Raw genomic sequence first — 24,717 nt, 5'->3', positions numbered from 1 at the left:
AACCTAGTGTGAGTTCAGGTGGTTCAATCCCTCTGGGCAGCCCCTTGGATGATGGTACCTGCAGAACCTTCCATGTAGGAGCCAAGTCCAGGCCCTGTGAGGAGACACCCAGGCCCTTCAGCTGACTTACCATTTCCTCCCAGTGAGAAGGATAACCTGGGAAAAAATATTTGCATCTGACATAATATTTCAATTTTTAAAAAAAGATTTTATTCTCAAGAGACAGAGAGAGAGAGAGAGAGAGAGAGAGAATGAGGCAGAGACACAGGCAGAGGGAGAAGCAGGCTCCTCGAGGAGCCCGATGCGGAACTCGATCTCAGGACCCAGGATCATGCCCTGAGCTGAAGGCAGATGCTCGACTGCTGAGCCACCCAGGGCCCCAGAATATTCCAATTTTCTTAATTTTTAAGTGCTCTTTAAAGTAAAGAATTATATGAAAAAAAATGCCTACAATTGGCAAATGACTTGGACAATTTACAGAGAAAGACAAAGAACCATTAAACACTGAAAAGATGGTCACTCTCATTCATGGTAAAACAAATACAAATTACAATTTAAGGAACGGCACTTTAATCTCCCCAATTCAAAAATTGTTAGACAATTCATCATGCTGGTAAGAGTGCAAAGTGCCCCCGTCAGAAGGAACCACATGAAATACCAGGATTTGGCTTTCCTACAAGGTTGGCCATTTAACATGGGTCAGCTGACTGTGGTGTTGGGGGGGGGGTGTAAGTTGGTACATTGGCAACAGAGGGCAACCTGGCCATCCTGACCAAAGGAAATATATCTAAACATTTACTGAGAAAATCTAGATAATGCAAGACGATCATAAAGGATTACTGTGGCATGAATATTCATTATGGGAAAATTCTGGAAAACACTTAATACACCCATCAGCAGAAACAACCACACCACATGCATCCCTCGGTGGAAACTACAAAGCTGTAGGAAGAATGAAGAGGCTCTTTCTGTACCATTAGAGTATATAATGTCCAATTTATTGATACTGTAAAAAGCAAAGTGAGAATGGTACCCATTGTGTGCTACCATTTGTTTGAAATAAAAGGGTCGGGAGTGGGGCTGGGGCTGGATGTGTGAGATAGGAACATGTGTGTGCACATGTTGAATATTTCTGGGAAAAAAAAAAAACAACTCTGGTTGTCTCAGGGAAGAGGGAGCAAAGACTTGAAGGGTGAAGGTGGACAGACATATGCCTTGTGTAAGAATCCTCTTCTGGATCTTTTGCATTTTGTACCATGTGCATGTATTTATTCATTTTTTTAAGCCTCTTCCTTCACACCACAGGCAGGTTTTTAAAAAAAATATTTATTTATATATTTTAAAGATCTTATTTATTTATTCACAAGAGATACTGAGAGAGAGGCAGAGACATAGGCAGAGGGAGAAGCAGGCTCCCTGTGGGGAGCCCGATGTCACTTGATCCCAGGACCCAGGGATCATGCCCTGAGTTGAAGGCAGACCCTCAACCACTGAACCACCCAGGCACCTGCATAGGCAGGTTTTAATCTAAATAATAATTGCTCTGAGTTTGTCCTGCTATAGGGTGTTTTTGTATGGAGTCAGCTTCTTACCGTAGCATGTGAAAAGTTGGGTGGGTGACACGTGGAAGCAGTGATGACCCTATCAAATAGGATAGAAATTCATTGTCTAAGGAAATAAAATACGTTAGAATGGGCCACATAATGTGCCCCGAAAGAGAGAGACGGTGGCAGGGGAGGGCCAGTGGGAGCTTTCAAGGCATTACCTCTGGTCACACGTGGTTCCAGTCCCACCAATCATTTCTGAAATGTGACCCCAGAATGTGGAGAATGTCAAATGAACACCTCAACGTCAAACTGAAGGCATTGAAAAATTTATTACGGCAAAGATACAAGAGGATCCTACTTTTTAACACGGGTAAAGAGACTGTAAAACATCTTCTCGCACCATGTCACTGCTACAAAAATTATACCTGTGGAGGAAAACATTTTCAGCATGAGACTCATGTGCTTATGGAAATGTGACCTCAGAGAAGCAAACAGCAGGTAGCCAGCTCCCTGGAATTCAGATCCCTTTGACCAAAAGGCTCTGCGACACCCAGTGGAGTTCAAGTGGATTCTCTCTAAGCAAAACCACTCAAAGAATATCCTCCTCTCCTGTGGCTTTTTAATGAGCTGACAGTGAATCAGCTCTGTCAGACCAAGGATTTTTATTTTTTTCAAACCAAGAGAGGCTCTGATGGGCCTGCAGCTCTGGGCCTGGCATTGCATTCATTCCCAGGGGCACCCCGGCCTGCCCCGAGGGGACTTTCCCTAGAGAGTCAAGGTCACGAATATACTTCGTACACTGCTTCTGGGAACCTAAAATGTGGCTGTCACTCTGGAAAACAATCTGGCCATTCTTCTAAAAGTTAAACTGAGAGTTCTCATATGACCTAGTGATTCTGCTTCTATATAAACAAGAGGAAGGAAAATGTATGTCCACACGAAAATTAGTATATAAGCAAGAGTATCATAACAGCCCCCAAATGGAAACAGCCCAAATATCTGTCAGCTGATGAATGGATAATTAAAATGTGGCCTACCTGTATAATATTACTTGGCAATAAAAAGGAACGAATAAAAAAGAATGATACAGGCTACAATATGGCAAAGCTTAAAAGACGTTGTGCTGTGAATGGAGCCAGTCGTGAACGACTATATATATGTTACATGATTCTGTGTGTGAAGAATGTCCAGAGCAGGAAAACCTACAGAGACAGAAAGTACACTAGTGGTTGCCTAGGGCTGGGTAACGGGATAGGGAGATTAGTGGGCGATGGCCAATGGGTGTGGGGTTTCCTTCTTGTGTAACGCAATGTTCAAAAATTGATTGCAGTGATGATTGTACAGCTCTGTGAATCTGCTAAAAGTCATGGAAGTACATATTTTACATGGGTGAATTATATGGTATGGGAACGCTATCTCAATAAAGATGTGGGGAAAAAAAAGATTGGGAAGGGTTGTCACTCCTCAGAGGCAACCAGCCATGAGTTGCAGGGCACTTCTGGCCTCCTGCTGCCTTGGAGGTGTCTCTAGATAAATGAGGATGGTTGACCATGCCTGCCCTTCCTCAGGGTTCAACTTCAGGATGTAGCTCCTTGACGAGGGATCTTTTATGTGAGGGGATGACTTTGGTCCTTGCAATCTGTCGTGTGTGGACTCTACTATACTTGAAAACCATAACTCTACCCAACCCCCGCCTCACTACTATGGAATCCGGACTGCTCCACCATGCATTCCACCACGAGGTCTGACAGAGCTTTAGCTCCACATCTGGCTGTGAGAAGCTGGCATCATGGCAAGAGGACCAGACTGACTATCAGAAAATCTGGGTCCAAGTCTGAGCTGCCCTTTATGCTTGTGTTCTGCTCTTGAGTATACAAAGGAAGGGCACAGCCAGAGTGATATCTGATCCTTCCAAACACACGCAGAGGAATCGGGCTTATTATTAACATTATTAACAGCCAGCACAGTTAAGTGATGAGGCTCAGCATGGTCTTGGTCTATGTTTTTGAACATTTTGAGGTCCCGTATTCTTTCTAGCTTCCCTGTGTGGACTTAGACGAGTTGCATGGCTCTCTGTATCTTGCTTTCGTCATCTTAAAATGAGAGCAGTTGAGAGGTGATAGCTAAGTTTCCTTCAGACCCTAACAGCCTGTTATTTTATGATGATCTTCCTTGAAGTATTTAGTATTTTTAGTATTTTAAATAACAGTTATATCCTCTCCCAGCCCCTACCTTGAATGAGAAGAGAATTCCCCTGTGAACTAGATCTCAATGCAGTTCCTATCATTTTCATGAAACAGTCTCTAAACAAACCAGTTTATGTTAGTAATTGATCCTCAACTGGAATTAACTTAGTGATTACCAATTCTGCTCAGGTGTTTTCCTCATTGTTTGAGAGAAAACAGCCTCATGTTAGCCTGTTTCTCAAATCTATGCCTTATAACTAACTGATGCCTTGCTCCTACCAAGTTCAATTTGGCTTAAGGAAAATGATATTTGATTTTTCAAAGTGAATCAGTTGGATAGATGGGGAGTTGAGATGAATAGTTGGGTAGATAATGGCTGGATGGCCAGAAGATTGGATAGATGGCTAATGGATAAATGGATAGGTGAGTGGTTAAGTGGATGGACAGAAAGGGACAGATGTGTGGTTGGGTAGATAGTTACACTGAAGGTGGGTAAGTGGGTGACTGGATGGTTAGATGGAAGTGTAGATAGATTAATAGGTGAATGCAGACAATGAGATGTAGGTGGAATAAGAGATACCCACTTGGTCCCATTTTCACCGCTTTGCACTGTGATTTGTGAAGCCCCCAGCTTGGGCTGGAAAAGATTTATCACATGGTTGTTCCAGAGGAACTTAACCTTCTGAATTTTTCCAACATTGAGGTCCACATCAATGTCACGCATATGAATTGCATGTGGTTGGAGGGATCCTCTGAAAGTACAGACATAAAATGTTATATCAGCTGGATATATGAATACGCAGGATGATAATACTCTATTGTTTCTCCAAATAATGGCTGTCATTGTTTTTTTTCTGCAAATACCTTGAATGACTCTGTATACATTCAGGGGCTGCCAAAACACAAATGTATTTGTGAAGAAAATGTCTTCAAAAAAATATAGGACTGTAGAATTCTACAGTCTTAGTTTGTCCTTAGGGGAAATCAAATATTTGGGGAGCCATATTAACCTTATAGTTACACTACAAGACTAATCAATATAATGTCTTATTTTAAGGATGCATGTGGCTTCAGAGGTCTTCTGTTAGGATTTCATATGGAGAATAGAGAGTTGTGAAAGAACCTAAACTTAACATGAAAAGCATTCTGTAAAAGTTAGTAAAAAAAAGAATATTATTTTATAGCACACTTTTATAGCACACAGATGTATTCATCTGGCACATATTTACCAAGCACCACATATGCGCAGTAGAAGCTAGGTGCTGAGGCTACCTCAGCAATAAGAAGCTTAGGTGTGCAAGTGTTGGGGGGCGGCGGTGGAGAGTGCATGTGCGTGTGGGGGAGTTGCTACATAAACATGCCTTGCAGAAGGAGAATTTGATATCTATAAAACCCAAGTCAGAAAGTGATGACTGACATTCCAAAAGAAGTTAGCAAATATCTGATTTTAAATAGTGAATTCCCCCTCTGGGCTTCACTCTTCTCATCTGTAAAATGGGATGATTGGCTTAGAATTTCCTCCGGCTCTGACATTCTAGAATTCGGTGCTTCTCCAGAATAGATGGCTAGATTTATTAAGCATTTTTATACCCAATTCTTAGGAATACTCTATTATGAATATTATGAGTATGAAAAGTATGACCATTTCACTTTACTGTCAAACTTACTTGAAAATTTCATATTGTTTTGAGTTTGCATTACTTCCATACAAGGCAATCCTAAAGTACCCACTCGTTTTCTTTTTTCCAGCCAGTGTGACTGATACCCTGTATCTCCAACCTGTCCAAAGACACATAATCAGTTCAATTAACTTACTTTGTTGAAAAAAAAAATCATCCCATGGAAGCATTGTTGTTCCTAGCTCTGAATCCCCAGCCTGAAATGTCGCTAGTACTGAGGTCGAGAAACCCTAATCTGGAGCTTTCTCAGAGCATTCATACATATACAGATAAGTTTATAAAAGGTGCCATCAGGGAAATACAAATCAAAACCACAATGAGATACCACCTCACACCAGTGAGAATGGGGAAAATTAATAAGGCAGGAAACAACAAATGTTGGAGAGGATGCGGAGAAAAGGGAACCCTCTTACACTGTTGGTGGGAATGTGAACTGGTGCAGCCACTCTGGAAAACTGTGTGGAGGTTCCTCAAAGAATTAAAAATAGACCTGCCCTATGACCCAGCAATTGCACTGTTAGGGATTTACCCCAAAGATTCAGATGCAATGAAACGCCGGGGCACCTGCACCCCGATGTTTCTAGCAGCCATGTCCACAATAGCCAAACTGTGGAAGGAGCCTCGGTGCCCATCGAAAGATGAATGGATAAAGAAGATGTGGTTTATGTATACAATGGAATATTACTCAGCCATTAGAAACGACAAATACCCACCATTTGCTTCAACGTGGATGGAACTGGAGGGTATTATGCTGAGTGAAGTAAGTCAATCGGAGAAGGACAAACAGTGTATGTTCTCATTCATTTGGGGAATATGAATAATAGTGAAGGGGAATATAAGGGAAGGGAGAAGAAATGTGTGGGAGATATCAGAAAGGGAGACAGAACATAAAGATTCCTAACTCTGGGAAATGAACTAGGGGTGGTGGAGGGGGAGGAGGGCGGGGGGTGGGGGTGAATGGGTGACGGGCACGGAGGGGGACACTTGACGGGATGAGCACTGGGTGTTATTCTGTATGTTGGTAAATTGAACACCAATAAAAATTAATTCATAAAAAAAAAGGATATCCAGGCTTTTTTTTCCCCTTCCACAAATAGGATGCGCTGTTATTCTCTATTGTCTCCAACTCCCCCCGCCCAGACTGATTTACCACCTCTCTCTGTCCTGCTGTGTTCTGGAACACTACCCCCACCAGGGATCTTGCCACTGGCATTCAGTTGAGTTCAGCTGATAAGAGATGTGCACAGGAGATCAGAAGGCAAGATGAAAGGGGCAGAACCATCTCTCCTGCTCCCCTGGTGCCTCCCTGGTTCCAGTACCAAATGTCTGGCAATAACTACCCCCTCTATGATAGCATGCCATTCCAGGAGCCCCACAACCACCAGATTCTGGGTGCCTCAGCTTTCCTTGTTTGTTCCTTTAACCCTGCCCACACCTCCCAAAGTAGATCCTTCAATAAAGTCTCTTCATTTGAACCACTTTGATGAGTTCTCTGTCCATTGGGACCCTGACTGACACACACTGTAATGTATTGATATGTGGGGTTTCTGCCTCTTGTCTTTTCATTTACTATGCATTAGAGGATTTCTTTCTTCAGTACATGGAAGTATCCCCTTGCTTTTTATTGGTTATTGGTTATTTACCAGTTTGTGGGCATCTAGGCTTCTCCTCACTAAACTTTTTGTATTAAAAACAATGCCGCAGTGCACATCCTTGAGCACGTCTTCTTATGCAAGCATTGTCCTAAGGTATGTCTGAGAAGTGGGGTGACTGGGTTGAAGGAATATGCATATATGCACATCCAGATGCATCCGGATCCACATCTGCATATCCAGATGTTATAATTACTCCAAACTGTTATCTTCCATCATAAGTATTGTGAGGATTACATGAGATACTACATGTGAAAAGCGTTTTGTAAAGAGCTATATATATACTTTTTTAAATTTATAACTTCCTTGAAAAATAACACTCTTCTATTCAGTCACCATGTACTAGTACTTATGACAAATGAATCTTGATGATTTTACCAACTTGTACTTTGTTGGTAAGAAGCGGGGCAAAATAACAACACAAACAGCGTGTGTGTATATGCACAGGTGCACATATGCATGCACGATGGTGTCGGGGAACTAGTAGGACAGATAATGACAGGCATGACTTCTTGACTTACAGTGACTTTGCCTCATGCGACCCTCTCCTTCCGTTAATGGATTCATCCTTCCTGCCACCAGGGTGGGTGAACATAGGACCAGCCTGTGCCAATCATCATTGTACTTCACTCTACTGATCAGGATTGTTGGTTAGATAATGTCCTTCTATTACATCTAAGCTGGTTGGTGTTGTCCGTTGCCAGGGGTCCTGACTAATTAGGCTGATAACACCTTCCAAATTACTTGCAAGAGGTTTTAAAGGAGTAAAATGGAAACTTACAAGTAAAGTTACCGCTGTCTCCCGTGTTCAGGAAAAAGGTTTGTCCCACAGCACTGGTATTCCTCTGAAATCGGTCAGCGTAGTGCCCCATTTGGGGACATCCTTCAGCTGGGCAAGGGAAACAGCTATCCTAGTGAAAAAAACATAATTTGCTTGTTAGGAGTAGGCTTTGAGTGATTCAATCAATTAAGCAAATAATTCATCTTTCCATCCTATTAATCTACCCATGCACCTATCCATCTCCCATCCTCCAACCATCCTCTGTTATTCTCATCCATCCAACCATCCTCTCATCCATCCATCCATCCATTCTCCCACCCTCCACTGACATGCATGCATTCATCTACCCATATATACATGTCTTCATCCTCAGAGTCATGCAGGGAACTGTATGAAGCCCTGCTGTGTCCCCAAAGAAATACCCAGAAAACTGGGAGTATAGTTGAGTAAAAAAAGTCCTATCCAGGAAGCAATAATGCTACAATATGGAAGGGAAATGCAAGACATCTTCTAGGAGGAATAAATGGGACATGTAAGTTATTTCAAAAGAGCAGAGGAAGAGAAGGTCTGGGACCATCTACACTTTACTGTGAATTATATAATTGATCCCTCTTTGATGTTCCCCAAATGGTAGTTCATTCGTTGAGTCAGGAGGATGTGGTTTGTTCTGTTCAGATCAGACCAACATTTTATGCTACCATGGCACTGGTCTTCTGTTCTTTGCTTACATCCATCTTCCATGGTGTGCAGAGCTATTTTGCAATTTGGAAAGCACAAGACAAGTACGGGAGGCTGTGTATATTATTATCCACCCCCTAACAATACCTAGGATGGTCAAGGCTACACAGTGAATACTCACAGATCCTGGGGATTGAACATGGCATCCTTTGGATCTTAGTTCAACCCAAAAACGTTAAGGTCAAAATCAGTTTTGAAAGGAAACATGTGAGTATAGATGTATTTTTATTTTTACTTTTGAAAAAAAATATTTTGAAACTTCAAACTTTTGCAACCCCAACATACTAACTAATTCAGGCAAAAAGCTCAACCTTTCACACTGGTTTGTTGTTGGGGAACAGTATCCCCTCATAGATCACTAAGGGGAAATGGGACTTACATAATGGAGAAATTGGGTAGATTTTTTTTTAAATCTTAAACAAGTAATCAAACTGTAAGTCATCAAGTATTAAGATGATGTGCCACTAAATGAATGCCAACGCCTCTGGTTGCCATACACTGAGGACTCAATAACACCCAGTGAATCATGAAGAAATAACCAGACAAATTCAGATTGTGGAATATTCTAGCAGACACTTGGCCTGGAATATAACTGTCAATGTCTCATAACTGTCTTGGACGACCAATGAAAGATGTAGAGCTGTTCTAGATTAAAGGAGACTCAGAAAGGGGCTCAGTCAGTTGAGCGACTCTTGGTTTTAGCTCAGGTCATGATCTCAGGGTCATGTGATTGACCCCGCGTAGGGCTCTGCGCTGGAGGTGGAGCCTGCTTAAGATTCTCTCTCCCTCTCCCTCTGCCCCTCCCTGCCTGCTCATGCTCGCTCTCTTAAAAAAGAAAAGAAAAGAAATTAAAGGAAAGGGAAAAAATGCAATTCAAGAAGAAGAAGAGAAGAAAGAAAGAGAGGGAGAGAGGTAGAGAGGAGAAGAAAGGGAGGGGAGAGGGGAGGAGGTAGAATGAAAGAAAGAAAAAGAAAGACAGCTAGAGGATATTATTTGGATATTTGGAGAAGTTTGAATATGAACTATGTATTAGAAAATATTAGTATATCAATGTCAAATTTCTTGAATATTGTTCTATAGAATGGTCTTGTTCTCAGGAGATGAACATATTTATGAGTAAAGTCTTGAGTTTGCTTTCAGATAATTTAGAAGAAAACTATACATATACACACATTCAAATGTTAACAATCGGTGCGTGTAGGTGATGGGTGGACATGTATTCATGTACTCTTGTAGATTAGGAATTTTCAACTCCTGTGTAGATTAGGAATTTTCCAGAATAAAAAATTGAGATCTAGGGAAGGCCTAGTAGTCAGGTCCCCTCCTACCTACCCTGCTTCCAGGAGAAGGCTCTATGAGGCTCGGCATGTGCAGTACCTCCTCCCTTTAGTCATGAGGCTAGAGCTCTTCTCTGTTCCAAGCCATAGGGACAAAATCCCTACCACCAACAGGGTCACCAGCATCTTCCCCAGCCCTGGGGTGACCTACCTCCTGAAAATCATGGTAAGAGGCACATGGGTAGCCCAGGAAGCCGTCGGGGCTCAAGATGCTGCTCGAGTAATACTTGTAGCTTCTTAGGTGATTGCAAGCCACAAAGTCTCGGGCTCCTGGGGGAAGCAAAGGGCACGGGAGCTCACAGGAGGCATTTTACTTCTGAAGGCTGAACCATTCTGCCTGAATGAGGAATCCTCTCCCCTTCCCGCACCCCCCACCCTGCACATTTCACAGATGGGTGTCAGGGCACAATTTGGAATTTCGGTGCCTGACACTTTGACATACTTAGGGGAGAGTAGGAAATCTGGGGACGTGTTTAGTAGTGATGGTTGGCCAGAGTGGTTTTTCCTCTCCCCTATACTGTGTCCACTTGCTGGGAAGGTCCAGCTCAAGGGCCGGCAAGTGTTGGGGAGTGACAGGTGCTAATGAGCACATTTGTACAATCCTCTGAGGGTGGCATGTAATGTAAAGGGATGATGAGGGCTGGGGGCCATGCAGGGGGCAGTGAGGAATGTCTATGCAGAGAGTGAGAGAGAGAGAGGATAGCAATAGCCTTTAAAGGGATCCTACATGGCCCAGTCATTGCATGGTGAAGGCCCAGATTTTTGCTCTGAATTTTCATGAGAAGCCAGTGTCTTGACTTTCACATGAAAATCTTTCCATGCTTAAATGATAGCAGTACATTCCCATTTTTTTATTAAAGATTTCATTTATTTATTTATTCATGAGAGACACAGAGAGAGAGGCAGAGAGACACAGGCAGAGGGAGAAGCAGGCTCCCTGTGGGGAGCCCAGTGCAGGACTCGATCCCAGGACCCCGGGATCATGCCCTGAGCCAAAGGCAGACCCTTAACTGACTGAGCCACCTAGGGCCCCTCATTCCCACTTTTAAAATTCCCACTTTTAAAAGCCAATTACACACTGTTGTGGGTTGTATTCTGAGGCTGGGCCTCAGTTTGTGAACTGTACACACAGGACAGGCCTTTGGAGCGAAGCAGGCTTATTTGTGGCTTTGGCCCCAGGCTGAAAACTTCTTTCCTACTTTCAGGCACAAGTTAAAAGCGTCAGACAGTATGATTACTGTGGCCTCCAGCCACTCTATCACTGCATTTTATTTACCATCTTTTTCTTGAAACCAAAGTCTACTTGTTTGGAAAATTATTTTTTCACTTCTCCAGCTACTGGGTACCAAACTTGCTAAAAAGTGATCTGCAGCAACATCAGACATACCTGGAGGTCACTTTGGGGCTGGGGCTCTGGTGGGCTTCACCCACTGCCCAGGGAGAAAGGCACATTTCCCTTTGCTCTGGGGAAGCAGCGGTGGGATTACTTCCCCACAGTTCTGGGCTCTACCTGCCCCAAGGCCCAGAAACTTCCTGCAGAAGCTGGTTCCGTGTGCCCCACACCAACGCTCATTACCAGACAACAGGAGGACCTGTTTCAAACTTAATTGTTTCTTTCATCCAACACTGCTGCCCTGGGATCCCATCACAGAGGAGCAAGTGGATTTAATTGTTTCTCTGTGCAGCGCCTGGGTAACTCAGAGCTCCACACAATAGGTACACACTCCAGTGTTCATGGGCTTGTTCACTCTCAATTGCCTTTTAAATTAAACCTGGCACCTATTATGTGTACCCTGCTCGTCACTGCTGGGAAGGGGCAGCCCTTATTGTGACTCTGGTGGTCTCTCGGGGGGCGGAGAAGCTGCGTCTTCCCTGGAGTTACCCGGTGCAGAGCCCAGAGGAGGTTAAAGCCCCACTTATGCCAGTGGATATTGGCTGTGGCTTTAGCAACCTATTTATTTATTTATATTTACATTTTATTTATTTATTTATTTATTTATTTATTTATTTATTTATGAGAGAGAGAGAGGAGCAGAGATACAGGCAGAGGGAGAAGCAGGCTCCCTGCGTGGGAGTCTGATTCAGGACTTGATCCCAGGACCCCAGGATCATGCTCTGAGCCAAAGGCAGATGCTCAACCACTGAGCCATCTAGGCATCCCTATTTATTTGTTTTTTAAAGGTTTTATTTATTCATGAGAGACAGAGACACAGGCAGAGGGAAAAGCAGGTTCCTTGCAAGAGCCTGATGTGGGACTTGATCCCAGGACCCCAGGATCACGACTTGAGCCAAAGGCAGATGCTCAACTGCTGAGCCACCCAGGTGCCCCGCAACCCTACTTTTTAACCTCAGCATATGGAATATAAAAATGCCACTGAAGGTCATGAGCTTTGTGTAATGGACTGGACTGCTTGCTTTGGGCTAGACTTTGGTGTGTCTGGGAGGCCCTGACACACTCCCTGGCTTCGGAGAACTCTCAGCTCAGACAAGTAAGAACTAAAATGCAACAATCACAGACTCGAAGCCTCCACTCTCAGGGAGGACAGTGAAGCCCGGTCTTGCAGGGCAGGGTGGTGATGGTGTGGACAGGAACAACCAAAGGTCAGAACAAAGGCAGCTAGCACAGATGATGACACAGGTCACCTCATACTGGGGGCACTGAACCCACCCTCTCACACGAACGGAAGTCCGCACAAGGTGCATCCCTCAGAGCCTAGGTCCTCCTGCTTCCGGCTCACTCTCCCCAAACCCACAGAGCATGTTCTGCACCTCCGCCTCTGTCTCCCTACCAGCTCAGCTCCTTTCTGTGCCTAGAGCTTGACCACAGCAAATGGCAAGAACGTCTAACCCTTCAGATCTTTGCTTACGCTTAGCAGTCCTTCAGGGAGCAAGCACAGAAGACAGAGGGTCAAAGCCCAAGCTGGGTCTTTGCCGGTGGACTGGTCCTGTCATGCCTCAGCATGCTGACAAGGGGGAGATGGTGCAGGATGGGGCACGAGATCGGGGGTCTGCAGTTAGAAATTGGGCTTAAATCTCAGGTAGCCTTGGGCAAGTTTTATAACTTTACTGACCCAGTGTCCTTGTCTGTAAAATGGGACTGATCAAAGCAAAGACCTCATGACATTGTTGGGGAAATGCCTGGCACACACCACGCACTGTTTCTCCCCAAGTGGAGCAGCCGCTGTCTTGCCTCCCTAACTCACCTACCTTCCCATATGCCATTTATGTCAATGATGGTTGAAAGGGCATTCTTCTGACATCCAGGCATTTGCTTTCCTCCATTTGGATAGAAATCCAGATGACCCACCTTTTGGCTCATTCCAAAACCTGAAATATTGTAAGCAGAGATGATCAGGGAGGTGAGTGGTCCCAATGTTAGGTTGTGGTCACAGACAGCATTCGACTCCTTTCAACCACATGGAGAACCTTCTTGGCAAATTCTCTTCTCGGCAGAGCCACTGTACCGTGTCTGTGGCTCTGCAGAAAGTGCTCAGAAATGGGCACGTGACAAGAAGGGAGGAGAGCACACAGGAAGAGAAATGGGGGGAAGGTAGGCTCTGGGTGAGCATGCACACATGTATATTTGTATGTGTATGTGTGTCGGTCTGACGTGGGGAGACCCTGAACAGTCCTGACATGCCCTGACACCACTATGTACCTGCAGATACATACCAGGAATGGTGCAAGTTTTATTACTATATTCATTCAAAAATTTTGACTTCTGTGTTATATCATTATATTGAGACCACATTCCATTATGAACCCAGTACAATGGTAGGAGTTTTGGTTTTTGAAGCACGCAGACCTGTGATCACAACCTGGTTCTACTTATAGACTCCGTAATGTTGGGCAGTTCCCTCGGCAGTGAAATTTTAATAATAATAACACCCACTTTTAGGGTTGTTAGGATCAATGAGCTAATGTGTGCAAAAGGTTCAAAGCAGCACATAGTAGATACTCAATGACTGATATAATTATCATTAAAAACATTTTTCTATTGGCACGTTTCATGAGTGGTTGTATAAGAAAATAACCAAGGTGGGGTGGTACCGGCTGATACCACAGGCACTGTCCTGGCTGGCACCCAGTTCAACTGCTTGGTGCCCAAGGTATTTGGAAGGTGCGCCTTTTTGCATATCTTCCTTGTAGTATGTGTGTGGGGTGCACCTGGACCCACTCTCCTCAGTTACAGCTGGTCACCAAGAGGTAAGGTGGGGAACTCACCTAGGAAGGGGATTATGGGAGCACAATCCGTGTGAATCACATCCACAAACATGGCATCAGATGGGTCCAGTCGAACCTCCTCAGGTGTGCCCTGGAAGCATGGCTGTGCTGGATCCAGTCCTGAAATCGGGCAGGTGGGTAGTTAGGCCACACTCTAAGACAAACTAGGATCTAAACTCTTTATCCACAAGATCCATGGGGATTCCTGGGCAAAGAGTCCCAGATCTCAGCAGCATGATTTGGGAAATTGGATCTATAGCTCCTGGTCTGCTTAGGAGAGAGAAGGTAACATGGAAAGGCTAAAAGTGGGGTCACTATCCACAAACCTCCAGAAGACCCCAGTGTCTGACTTCTAGCAGGATCTAGGTGACCCCTGGCTCCTTCACCTCCTTTGTCCTTTTCCCCCTCATGTGTTACTATTTGGCCACTGCTCTCCAAGACTGCAAGCTCCCTGACCTCACCCAGGTCCAGCCAGTCCCCAGTCCCCAGGCCCCACACTGCTGGTCCCCTCTGGCTGCTTATGCTATCCCCAGTCTGCTGCTCACCTTCCCATACCCTCCCCTAATAAATCTGTTCTCTCCAAGACCAGGCTCAAACACCACCACCTCCTCAGGGAAAACTTAGCCTCTCCTTCCTCAGTCCACACTATCCCCATTGTATAGGATTATTCTGTGTTTGATTATTTCGGCTCTGAATTTTACTTGCCTCCTTTATGGTCTGCCTCCTGGACTAGACTGTGGGTCTCTTGAAAGGGCAGAGCTGTGCCCTTTCATCTGTGCCCTTCATCTTTGAGGAGACACAGAGGGTGGAAGCAGCAGGGCACCCAGGACTTAGGCACCTGTATTTAGCTCTGGTTTTGAGCAAGGTCAAATAACTGTCCTCGCTGAGTTTCAGTTTCCTTGTCCAGAAGGTGGGGAATAACAACCACCTCTCCTACAGGGTCATGATGAAACCCCCATGAAAAGATGGAAGAGAAGGGACTTCGCAAACTGAAAAATTCTATAGAAATATGAACTACAATCCCCATATCCCTCACCCGATGCCAGCACAGAGCCCAGAGCAAAGGAGACATTCATTACATGTTAAATTGAACTGTTTGCCAAAGCCACATATTGGTTTGCCCGCACAAAATAAATAGTTGTCTGTGGCTTGTGTGCGTTCATCTTGCCAAGTAATTTATTCATTTATTCAGTATTTACTGAGCACCTCCAATGTGGCAGTTTTCAGGTGACCACTTTTCATTCTCTGCTTGTGCATGGCACAGCATACATACTTGTGGAGCTGATGACTCAATTTAAAAACCTCAGTTGATTATTATTAATTATTATTATTATTATTATTATTACTTTACTCTTGCAGTAATAACCCTGAAGTCATGTGCCTAATATGCCAGTTGTATTTTCCTTTAAAAAAAATAAATGTATTTTTATTTGCAATCAGATGTTTTCGAATACACACGAATACAGGGACAGCTCCTTTGGGATTCAAGTCGGGGCACCCCCTGCAGGCTGCACCTGGGGGCCCTCCCGCCTCTCCCCCGCACCCGCACCCGCACCGGCGGGCGGCGCCGCGCACCTGTGATCCTGCCCACGTGGCCGCCCAGCCTCCTGCCCGCCTCGGCCGCCGCGTGCGCGCCCAGGCTGTGGCCGATCAGGTGCGCGTCCTCCGCGCGGTAGCCCAGCTCGGTCTGCGGACGGGTGGCGCGTCAGGTCCCGCCGGCGCGGGGGCGCGGGGGGCCGCGGGGGAGCGCGGGGTTGCAGGGGGCGCGGAGGGTGCGGGAGGGCGCGGGGGCGCGGGGGGCCGCGGGGGCGCGGGGGGTGCGCGGAGGGCGCGGGGTTGCAGGGGGTGCGCGGAGGGCGCGGGGCCGCGGAGGGGCGCGGGTGCCGCGGGGGGGCGCGAGGCCGTGGGGGCGCAGGAGGCGCGGGGGGGCGCGCGGGGGCGCGGAGGGCGCGGGGGCGGGGGGGGCGGGGGGCGCGGCCCGCGGGGGGACGGAGGGCGCGGGAGGGGCGCGGGGGCCGCGGGGGCCGCGGGGGGGCGGAACTCGGGAGGAGCCGACTCCAGGGAGGAGTCCCCTGGAACTCGGGAGGAGCCGCCCGGGATCGCACGACCCGGTCCGCAGCCTGCGTGGGCCGTGCGCGGGGCAACAGTGCTGACCAGCGGCCACCGCGTCAACTGCAGGCTGCCCTGGAGGGGATGGGACCCTAGCGCTGCCCGCAGCCACCCACACCCCGTGGGGGGGGTTCGGGGGGGACCTGGTCCCCGGCTGGGGTCGGGCCTGTCTGGGAGAGCGTGGGTTAGTGGGCCTGGCTCTGGGATTCTCCAGAATAGACCTTCCAGAAGGCTGTAAGGGGCCTTTCCTCCTGGGCTGTGTGAGAAAGAAGACTCATCTGGAACTCCCAGCATAGCCTGCAGGAGAGACTTTCTTTCCAAAGGGGAAACTGAGGCTCAAAGAGGTTAGTTTGACTCAGGCCCCGTAAGTAGGAGTCTTTGGGACAATCCAGGAGGGAAGAAAGGTGCAACTGCACATTAGGAAGGCCCTTCTTGGGCTTCCCGCCTGGCCCCAGCCCAGGGAGCCTTAGGCTGCCTCTTAGGTACAAGGGAGTGGTGCTTGGGTAGCCCCTTCTCTGCCTGCTACCCACAGGATGTGGCCCAGGCAGGGTTTTACCGACAGCTGTTGTATGAAGAAAGCTATTTGAGCTCCCACAACCCGAATGTTCTGGATAGCTTGGGAATATCGTGTCTTTGCCCCACGTTTCCAGTCCACACAGATGCAATTCACCTTCTCCACTTTAAACATTTTCTGGGGAAGACAAGAGAGAGAAACCAATTTACTAACAGCCACAGATTGTACACTCTAAAGATAGGAATTCACACCCATGGAGCACCTAGTTGTGCCAGAACTCTAATATTCCTTGCACTTGTCCAAACTTTCACCACGTCACTATGATTGAGTGTGCTTATCCCCACTTAACAAATGTGGAAACTGAGGCCCAGAATGGATTAAATGACTTGAGCCTGAGGACTCACAGATGTGACACAGTCAGATCAAAAAGTTCACTTACTAGATGAGGGGTTAGTTAGCAAACTATTGCAGTAGGGCCAAATCTACCTGCTTTTATAGATAAAGTTTTATTGGAAGGCAGCCACACCCATTTGTTTACTTATCTGTTATCTCCGCTTCGGAGCTAAAACAGAGTTGAGCTGAAACCATATGACCCAAATCGAACACAAATGCTGGAGGGTTGAAGCCCTGGGTATGTTGCTTTTATGTTCCCAACAATGCTTTGGTGGGAGATCTAAGGTATTAAGGGACACGTTTAATCAGATAAAATGTAGACTGAAATAAGATAGGACCCTCTCAGATATGCACATCTTTTACACCCGGGCCTGTGACCACAGCCTGCTGCCCAAGCAGAGATACTGGTCCCTTGGCGTAAGGGCGGAGGGTAGGGAGTAGGGGATCAGATGTCAGATAGGGCCACTCCATACACTTTGTTCATTTGGGGATGCCCTGGACTGAGACTTGGTTCGAGATGGGAAGGCATTGGCTAGAGACCCGGGCATCATGTTGGGTGGCGTATACCTGACTCTTCCATGTCCAGGTTTACACAGTTTCCTTCTGGGGCTCAGGGGGCATGTGCAAACACCCAATTCCAAGAAAAGAAGAGAGCCCTTGGTGAGAAGCTGTCGAGGTTGGTCCCTGTTCAGACTAAGGCCCAAAAAGCCATGGCCCCCGGGCACCTCCTCCAGGTTAAATCTGCAGACACACAGCATTGTGGTGTTTTATGGACAGAAGACCTGGTTTTGCATTCCACCTCCAGATTCAACGTTGGGCAAGTACTGAACTTCTTTGTGCCTTAGTTTGCGCATCTATAAAATGGGAACATGGCTATACCTTCCTCACTCTACCTGCACGGTGTCAGGTTGGTGGTAAATGCTCAGGAAATGGATGTTATAAATAATAATTCATTACTAATATTCATGATAACTTTAGAGCTGTATTGTCTAGTACTGTAGCCACTAGCCACGGGTGGCTATTCAAAACTAATTAAAATTAAATGAAATTTAGAATTCAGCTCTGTGGTCACACTAGCCACATTGCAAGTGTTCATTAAGCATAGGTGACTAGTGGCTCCTGATTTGGGCAGTGCAGATACAGAACATTCCCATCAGCACAGAATGAATGTTCTATTGGATAGCAAAGCTCTAGAAGTTAAATTTAAGCACTTTCCTGTCACTCAGGGGTTTTACATAAACCATCCAAGACAAATGTCAGGTAATTTGCTATAGTTTCCACCTCTGGGACTTTCTGATTAGAATCTGTTTTTTTTTTTTTTTTTCCAGCCTCAAGAGCTGGTTGGCTAGAAGTTGTTGGGTTGGGAGAACTTGACCACACTTGCCTTGAGAACCTACGCTTTCCTTTGGTGGTTTTGGGAAGATCACTTATCTCCTTGGGTGTTTCCTTTCCCAGCCTCAGGGATACGGGGCTGCGGTGTTTGAATCTGGGTGCTGGGTGCTAGGTGCTGGAGGGATAGATGCCGGGGGTTTGCCCCTACCTTGCACATGTCAGACAGCCAGTTCTCCTCCCCCTTGTCTATGAAGCCGTGGATGATGAAGCGTGTCTTGCGGTCCAGTTGGAAGTTTGAAGCCTCAATGGTGTCTAGATCAGTGGCAGTGATCAGCTGGTTTAATTACAAAACATGAATTTGAATGTTGGCCTTTCCAAGCCATGGACTGTTAGAGCCAGCTCCATCCAGTAAGACTGAAATTGGATCGGGCTGGAGCAGGCCTTCCTGACCTGAGGTTGGAGGACAAAATTCATAATGCCCAAGGTCATGGACTTCCTGTTTTCATTAACCCCTAATTGAAATCTAGCATTTCTGTTAATTATGAAGCTAGGCAACAAACTACAGTAGCCTTATACCACTCACAGTTTCATGGCACGTCGCTGTTGTTAATAGGTACCTTAAAATAATTTATACTCATCACTATTTAAGATTGCAGCAGTTGTTAGAGCAACTGCTAAATCTTGTTTAGTGAGATAGTAAAGCAGCACATAGATTACTGTAGCACATATTTATCTTTTTAAATGTTCTGATAACTGTTTTTCAATACAATTGGTGTCCTTTGTAATCTTACGTGTTTTACTTTATGCATTTAAAAACATCATCCGGGGAACGGGCCCTTAGGCTTCCCCAGATGCTGAAGAGATCTCTGACCCCGAAAAGATGAAGAACTCATGCACCCAGAAGTACCGGGCTTGAAGGGGAGGTTCAGCTCTGTGGAGCCCTGAGGGGCATCTCAAGGTCTTGAAACTTAAGAACAGATTTCCAAATGCCTGCTAGTCCCCTCCCACCAGACCCCCTAGGCAAGATTCCATGAAGAAGAATCTCATCAAAACAGCACAATAGCTATGTCTAAGCAGATGCCCCGCTGGAAGCTCATAGTGGGGTGCTGGTCCCCTAAAGCCCCACTGTGAGTGACCTCAGGGACCTATAGATAGACACCTGGCTCTCTGAACTTTGACTGAAGCTGTGAGCTGCTTCGATTCTGAGCAAGTTCTCCTTGTCACTTCTAACCACCTGCAGACAGCCGGTCCTGCTTCCACCTAGCAGGCCCTCTGGGAACTGGAGGGTGCTCCCAGGGTCCCCACCTTTTGTCTTCTGTGGCTAAGCATTCCTGCTTCCCCGTCTGTCTTCTAGCCCCTCAGGAAGGATTTATACTTCCACACCTCTACCCAACTGAGGGGCTTCTCTCCTTCCACTGCCTGGTGCGGAAAGAAGACAGACCCTCCCAGGGAACACCAGGCCTGGGCTTCTCCATAAATGCTGCTTTCCCAGGAACAAGCTGCTGATGCAGGGAAGCTCCTGAGGTTCTATACACAAGTGTGTGTGAATGTGTTAGTTTCTGGTTTGGGCGTCCATAGATTTCATTACATGTGCATAATGGTTTATGATCCTGAGAGCTACGATGGCTGCGGGTCTAACATTGGTGGGGAAGCATCACCTGCAAAGTTTCAAGGCAGTGCATTTTTCCTTAGACAGCCATGTGAAGGGTCCAACATGGGCACCCACATCTGCCCACCTTACGGTGTTTCCGTCCCACACTTACTTGGAAGTTGTTGGGATTCTCATTTGTGTACAGAAGAAAGCGAGTGTTGATGTCCTTGGGATTCCAGGGAAATAACTTGAAAGGCCGCTGAAGGGTCCCACTCCATGGTTTGTCATCGGGAAAGCAGCCAAGATGTCCATAACAGATCTCCTTTCCTGGGGCAGGAAGAGCAACCAACAGTGCACTGGTGGGGTTCTGGAAAAGAGCACTGTATTCTCAACTACACAAGAGGATTCTTCAGGATGAGCCCGGGCTGGCTATGGCCAACGCTGGTCTTCACCTTTGCCAGTCATTGTTCCCCAAACTTCCTGGTTATAGGGCATCACCTGGGGGCTGGGAGTGACTGTGTGTCATGTACACCGTTGTCCCCAGGCTCCTCCCTCAGAGGTTCTGATTCAGAGGATCTAGGGTGGGGTGCTGGGAATAGCATGCGTAATGCTGTTTGACCCTTATCTTCCCATCTGTTGGGGAATCACTGAGAATTCCTGGGACCCTTCTGCCTTGAGCCTGACGTGGGATTCGATCCCGGTTCTCCAGTATCACGCCCTGGGTCAAAGGCAGGCACTAAACCGCTGCACCACCCAGGGATCCCTTAAAACTACTTCTTCCAGGAAACTCCCAGATGGCCTTGGATGTATATTCATCAAGCATCAGGTATTTATCAAGTGTGATATCTGTGGCACCGTACTTCTTGAGTCACCTTCCTCTCTCCATTACATCAACCATCAGCCATGCATTCGTGGGTAGCTGCCCAGTTCACATAACTTCATGTAACCCTTTTGCACACAGTTTTGCCCCAAATTATTCTCTGCCATTTCAGATTTTCCCTGTCGTTCTTTGGAAAGGTAGATTTTTAAAGAACAGAGATGATTTATTTTTGCATCGGTACATGCAACTAACCTATGGACCCAAATGACCATAAGTGCCCGGCCTTTCTCTAATCGACAACACGAACATTTCCACAGTGAATTGTCACTGAGGATGACATAATCGCATCTGGGGGATTGCAATGGGTCTCTCTTCTAGGCTTCCTCACCATCTAAACTGGTCTTGCCAAATGTTGACCATTCATTGAAAAGCTGGTAAGAGTTAACACTTGTTTCCTGGGTGCCAGCTACCATGCTAGCACTTTACCAGGATTATCCCATTTAAGACTCAAAACAGCCCCATGAGTAAGGAGTTTGTATTATTACACCCATCTTACAGATGAGGAAACCAAGGCACAGAGAGACAGAGTAAGTAGCTCGAGGTCACAGCCAGTGGTGAAGCCAGGATTTAAACCTGTAAAGTTTAATTGGGAACATAGCTAGGTGCTGAGGAGATATGGAGACAGATCAGATTAAACCCTGCCCTGAAAGAGAGAGAGAGAGAGAGAGAGAGAGAGAGAGAGAGAGAGGAAATCTAACAGGGAAGGAGTAATGATGGAGTGAAATTCACACTGGAAAGACAAAAGAGGAAGGGCTGCGGGAGATGAAAATGATGCTTGCCTCTGGTGACAAATGCAGGGGCTTGGGGGCCAGGTTATCACACCTGGGCTGTTAGGGGGAGACAGGGAAGTGCTGGGGGGGCATGAAGCTGGTGAGTGGTGTGGAGGCTCCTGTAGGTGGTTCAGAGGAAGGAGAGCCTGTGATGGGCGTGAGGTGGGGTGGGGTATGGCATGGGACAGTGCAGGGCCAGTGAGCCTGGGGAGGTAGGTCACAGGCATCCTGACCTCTGATGACAGTGGAAATTAAGGCACAGGTGGGGAGATGGGGGTAGGAGGTGGCTTCTGAGCCTTGTGTGGGACAAGTGAGTTTGAGGCATGGTGGGAGGCCCTGGGCTTCAGGAGGGTGGGCAGCCAGGCCAGAGGCGAGGCAAGCGGGAAGCCCGACGACAGAGAAGGAAGAGGAGGAGGTGCCCGAGAGTGACTTTTGGGGGCTGCCCAAGTCTGGGGCAGGAGGAGGCAGTAAATCAGCAAAGGAGACCAGAGGGGTCAGAAAGGCCTGAGATGCAGCCGCATCCACCCCAGATTCTGCTGTCGGGAGCCAGGTATCGCTCCATGGCTGGGATGGAAGGGAAGGCCCAGAAGGGGGCTGGGGATGAGCCAAGGGGACAAGGGGGAGGAGTCTGGATGCAGAAGGAAGCCTCAGCAGGGACCCGAGGAGGCTGTGTCTGCTCTTGAGGGAAGCAAGCTCCAGCAGGGTTTGGGGAGCCGAGCCAGGCAGTGAGGGGTCCTGCTGATGGGAGGGAGCGAGGCAGAGAGGGAGAGAGGCGCTGCGTGCACCTGTGAGGCACACCTCTGTGGAGGTGGGGGTGGCGGGGAGTGAGCAGGCTGGGGACTCCAGGGGGCTGTGGCGGCAAGGGAGGCTATTTCTGTTCCAGGACAAGTACACCCTGGTATCTGTGTCTGAATCTGGACAGAGGCCAGAGAGGGACCGATCGGAGCTGGGGAGACAGAGACCCTGTGAGGAGAGAAGGTGGGGGCCGTGGGCAGGAGGGTGGGCTCCTTTGGCGGGCCTGGCAGCAGGGGAGCTGTCAGGGGACACGTCTATATGACATGAGTCTGCTGGCATGCTCCTGTCTCCTCGGGGGGGGGGGGGGAGACTGAGGGTGTGGGGGGCCTGCCACAACTTCCTCCCCCTCCCCCGGCCCCAGCTGCTGCCACCTCTGCCACCGGCCTCACCGCCCCTAGAGCCTTTGCAGGAGGATTCCCTGGGATCGCCCGTGTCAAGCATGTTGCCGCAGAGCCAGCACTCCCTGAATGATGGCGATTGTTGTTTTTCTTGAAATAACGATGATGCTGTTATTTATGGTGAAAATGTCTCTAACGGCCTTACCCAAAGGCCAACCCAGGCACAGTCACTTTCTCCTCAAAGGGATGGTGACAGCAGGACGCCAGGGTGGCTCAGGGGTTGAGCATCTGCCTTCAGCCCAGGGCGTGATCTCAGGGTCCTGGGATAGAGTCCCGCATCAGGCTCCCTGCATGGGGCCTGCTTCTCCCTCTGCCTGTGTCTCTGCCTCTCTCTGTATCTCTCATGAATCAATAAATAAAATATATTTTTTAAAGATTTTATTTATTCATGAGACATACACACAGAGAGGCAGAGACAGAGGGAGAAGCAGGCACCATGGAGGGAGCCCGACATGGGACCCGATCCTGGAACCCCAGAATCAGGCCCTGGGCTGATGGCAGCACTAAACCGCTGAGCCACCTGGGCTGCCCGAATAAAATCTTTTTTTTTTTTTAAAAAAGGATGGTGACAGCATCCTCACCTCTGACTGTGGCCAGCAGGAGAAGGCCGATGGTCCAGGAAGGCAGCATCTACGTGGATGAAAACAGGGACTCGCACCGACACCCCTGTGCACAGCTCCGAGGCCGCGGTAGCAGAGCCCAGGCAGGGCAAGAGGCCCTGGAGCACAGCATGTGAAACCAAAGCCCAGCGCCTGGGCTCCCCGGGCTCCCCCCAAGGCTGAGGCCTCCGCACGTGTGCACACACACACACACACACAGGGCACCCGTCTGAGCCCCCCGCCCCCGTATCTGGGTCTCCCCACTGCAGTGCCCCCCCCCCAGCTCCCTGTCCCCACAGGGACCATGACTTACTGTGCAGCACTGGAGCTTCGTCTCCGAGCCCAGCGGGTTGGCTGCGGCTTTTATACGCAGGCCCTATCCTTTGCCCTCCTCGAGGAGAGAATGGGGAGGCTAGCCAGGGCTCTGCACATGCGCGCTCGGAACGTAGGTTACCACAAACACATAACATAAGCGCATAAACACGTACCGCCTGCTCAGCCATATGACCAAGGAGCTCAAAAGACTAAAACGAACACTACTCAATGATAGCTTTGTTTAGAAACAGTCTATCTTAAGACCATTTCTGAGCTGTGCCAACTGTACTTTGACCTGGAGATAAGAAGGTCACTGGCTTCACTGCTGAGAGGAGGACTTGGGTGAGGAGCCAGGTGCCGCCCTGCCATTTTTTTTTAATTGACATATAATTTAGATATACCACAGTGCACAAATCTTAAGTTTAAAGTACAGTGTAATGGGTTTTGACAGATGTGTGTATATGCCCTAGATCAACATATGGGACACTTCCAGCAGCCAGCAGTTTCTCTCATGATCTTTTACCATCACGGCCCCAGCAGTGCTTTGGTTTCTGTCACCATGGGTTAGTTTGACCTGTTCTAGAATTGCTTAGATAGTATGTGCACCTTGCATTTTTGCTTCTTTCCCACAACCCATTTTTTTTAAAAGATTCTATTTATTTACTCATGAGAGACACAGAGAAAGGCAGAGGGACATAGGCAGAGGGAGAAGCAGGCTCCTCGCAGGGAGCCTGATGCGAGATGATCCCAGGACCCTGGGATCATGCCCTGAACTGAAGGCAGATGCTCAACCACTGAGCCACCCAGGTGCCCTCCCACAATCCTTTTTTTTTTTTTTTTTAGATTTTATTTATTTATTCATGAGAGACCGAGAGAG

The 24,717-nt window shown here is 47.5% G+C and overlaps 1 protein-coding gene across 1 annotated transcript; it reads right to left on the bottom strand.

Annotated features, from left to right (window-relative positions):
• Positions 1–1,901: 1,901 nt before the first annotated feature.
• On the bottom strand, positions 1,902–23,884 carry LOC129493710 (pancreatic lipase-related protein 2-like). The gene is made up of 13 exons (XM_055300150.1): positions 23,839–23,884; positions 23,508–23,556; positions 20,256–20,410; positions 18,701–18,826; positions 16,810–16,944; positions 15,720–15,831; positions 14,145–14,264; positions 13,128–13,247; positions 10,072–10,190; positions 7,846–7,975; positions 5,401–5,512; positions 4,318–4,485; positions 1,902–1,972 (listed from the first exon to the last, which is right to left on the bottom strand). Exons 2-13 carry the CDS (start codon positions 23,554–23,556, stop codon positions 1,909–1,911), a joined length of 1,410 nt encoding a protein of 469 aa, XP_055156125.1. The 5' UTR covers positions 23,839–23,884; the 3' UTR covers positions 1,902–1,908.
• Positions 23,885–24,717: the final 833 nt, after the last annotated feature.

This window comes from Nyctereutes procyonoides, unplaced genomic scaffold (assembly GCF_905146905.1).
Source record: "Nyctereutes procyonoides isolate TBG_1078 unplaced genomic scaffold, NYPRO_anot_genome, whole genome shotgun sequence".
NCBI classification, from domain to species: Eukaryota; Metazoa; Chordata; class Mammalia; order Carnivora; family Canidae; genus Nyctereutes; species Nyctereutes procyonoides.
Note: the sequence above shows the minus strand (reverse complement) of the source record. Positions and strands in the feature narration are given on the sequence as shown.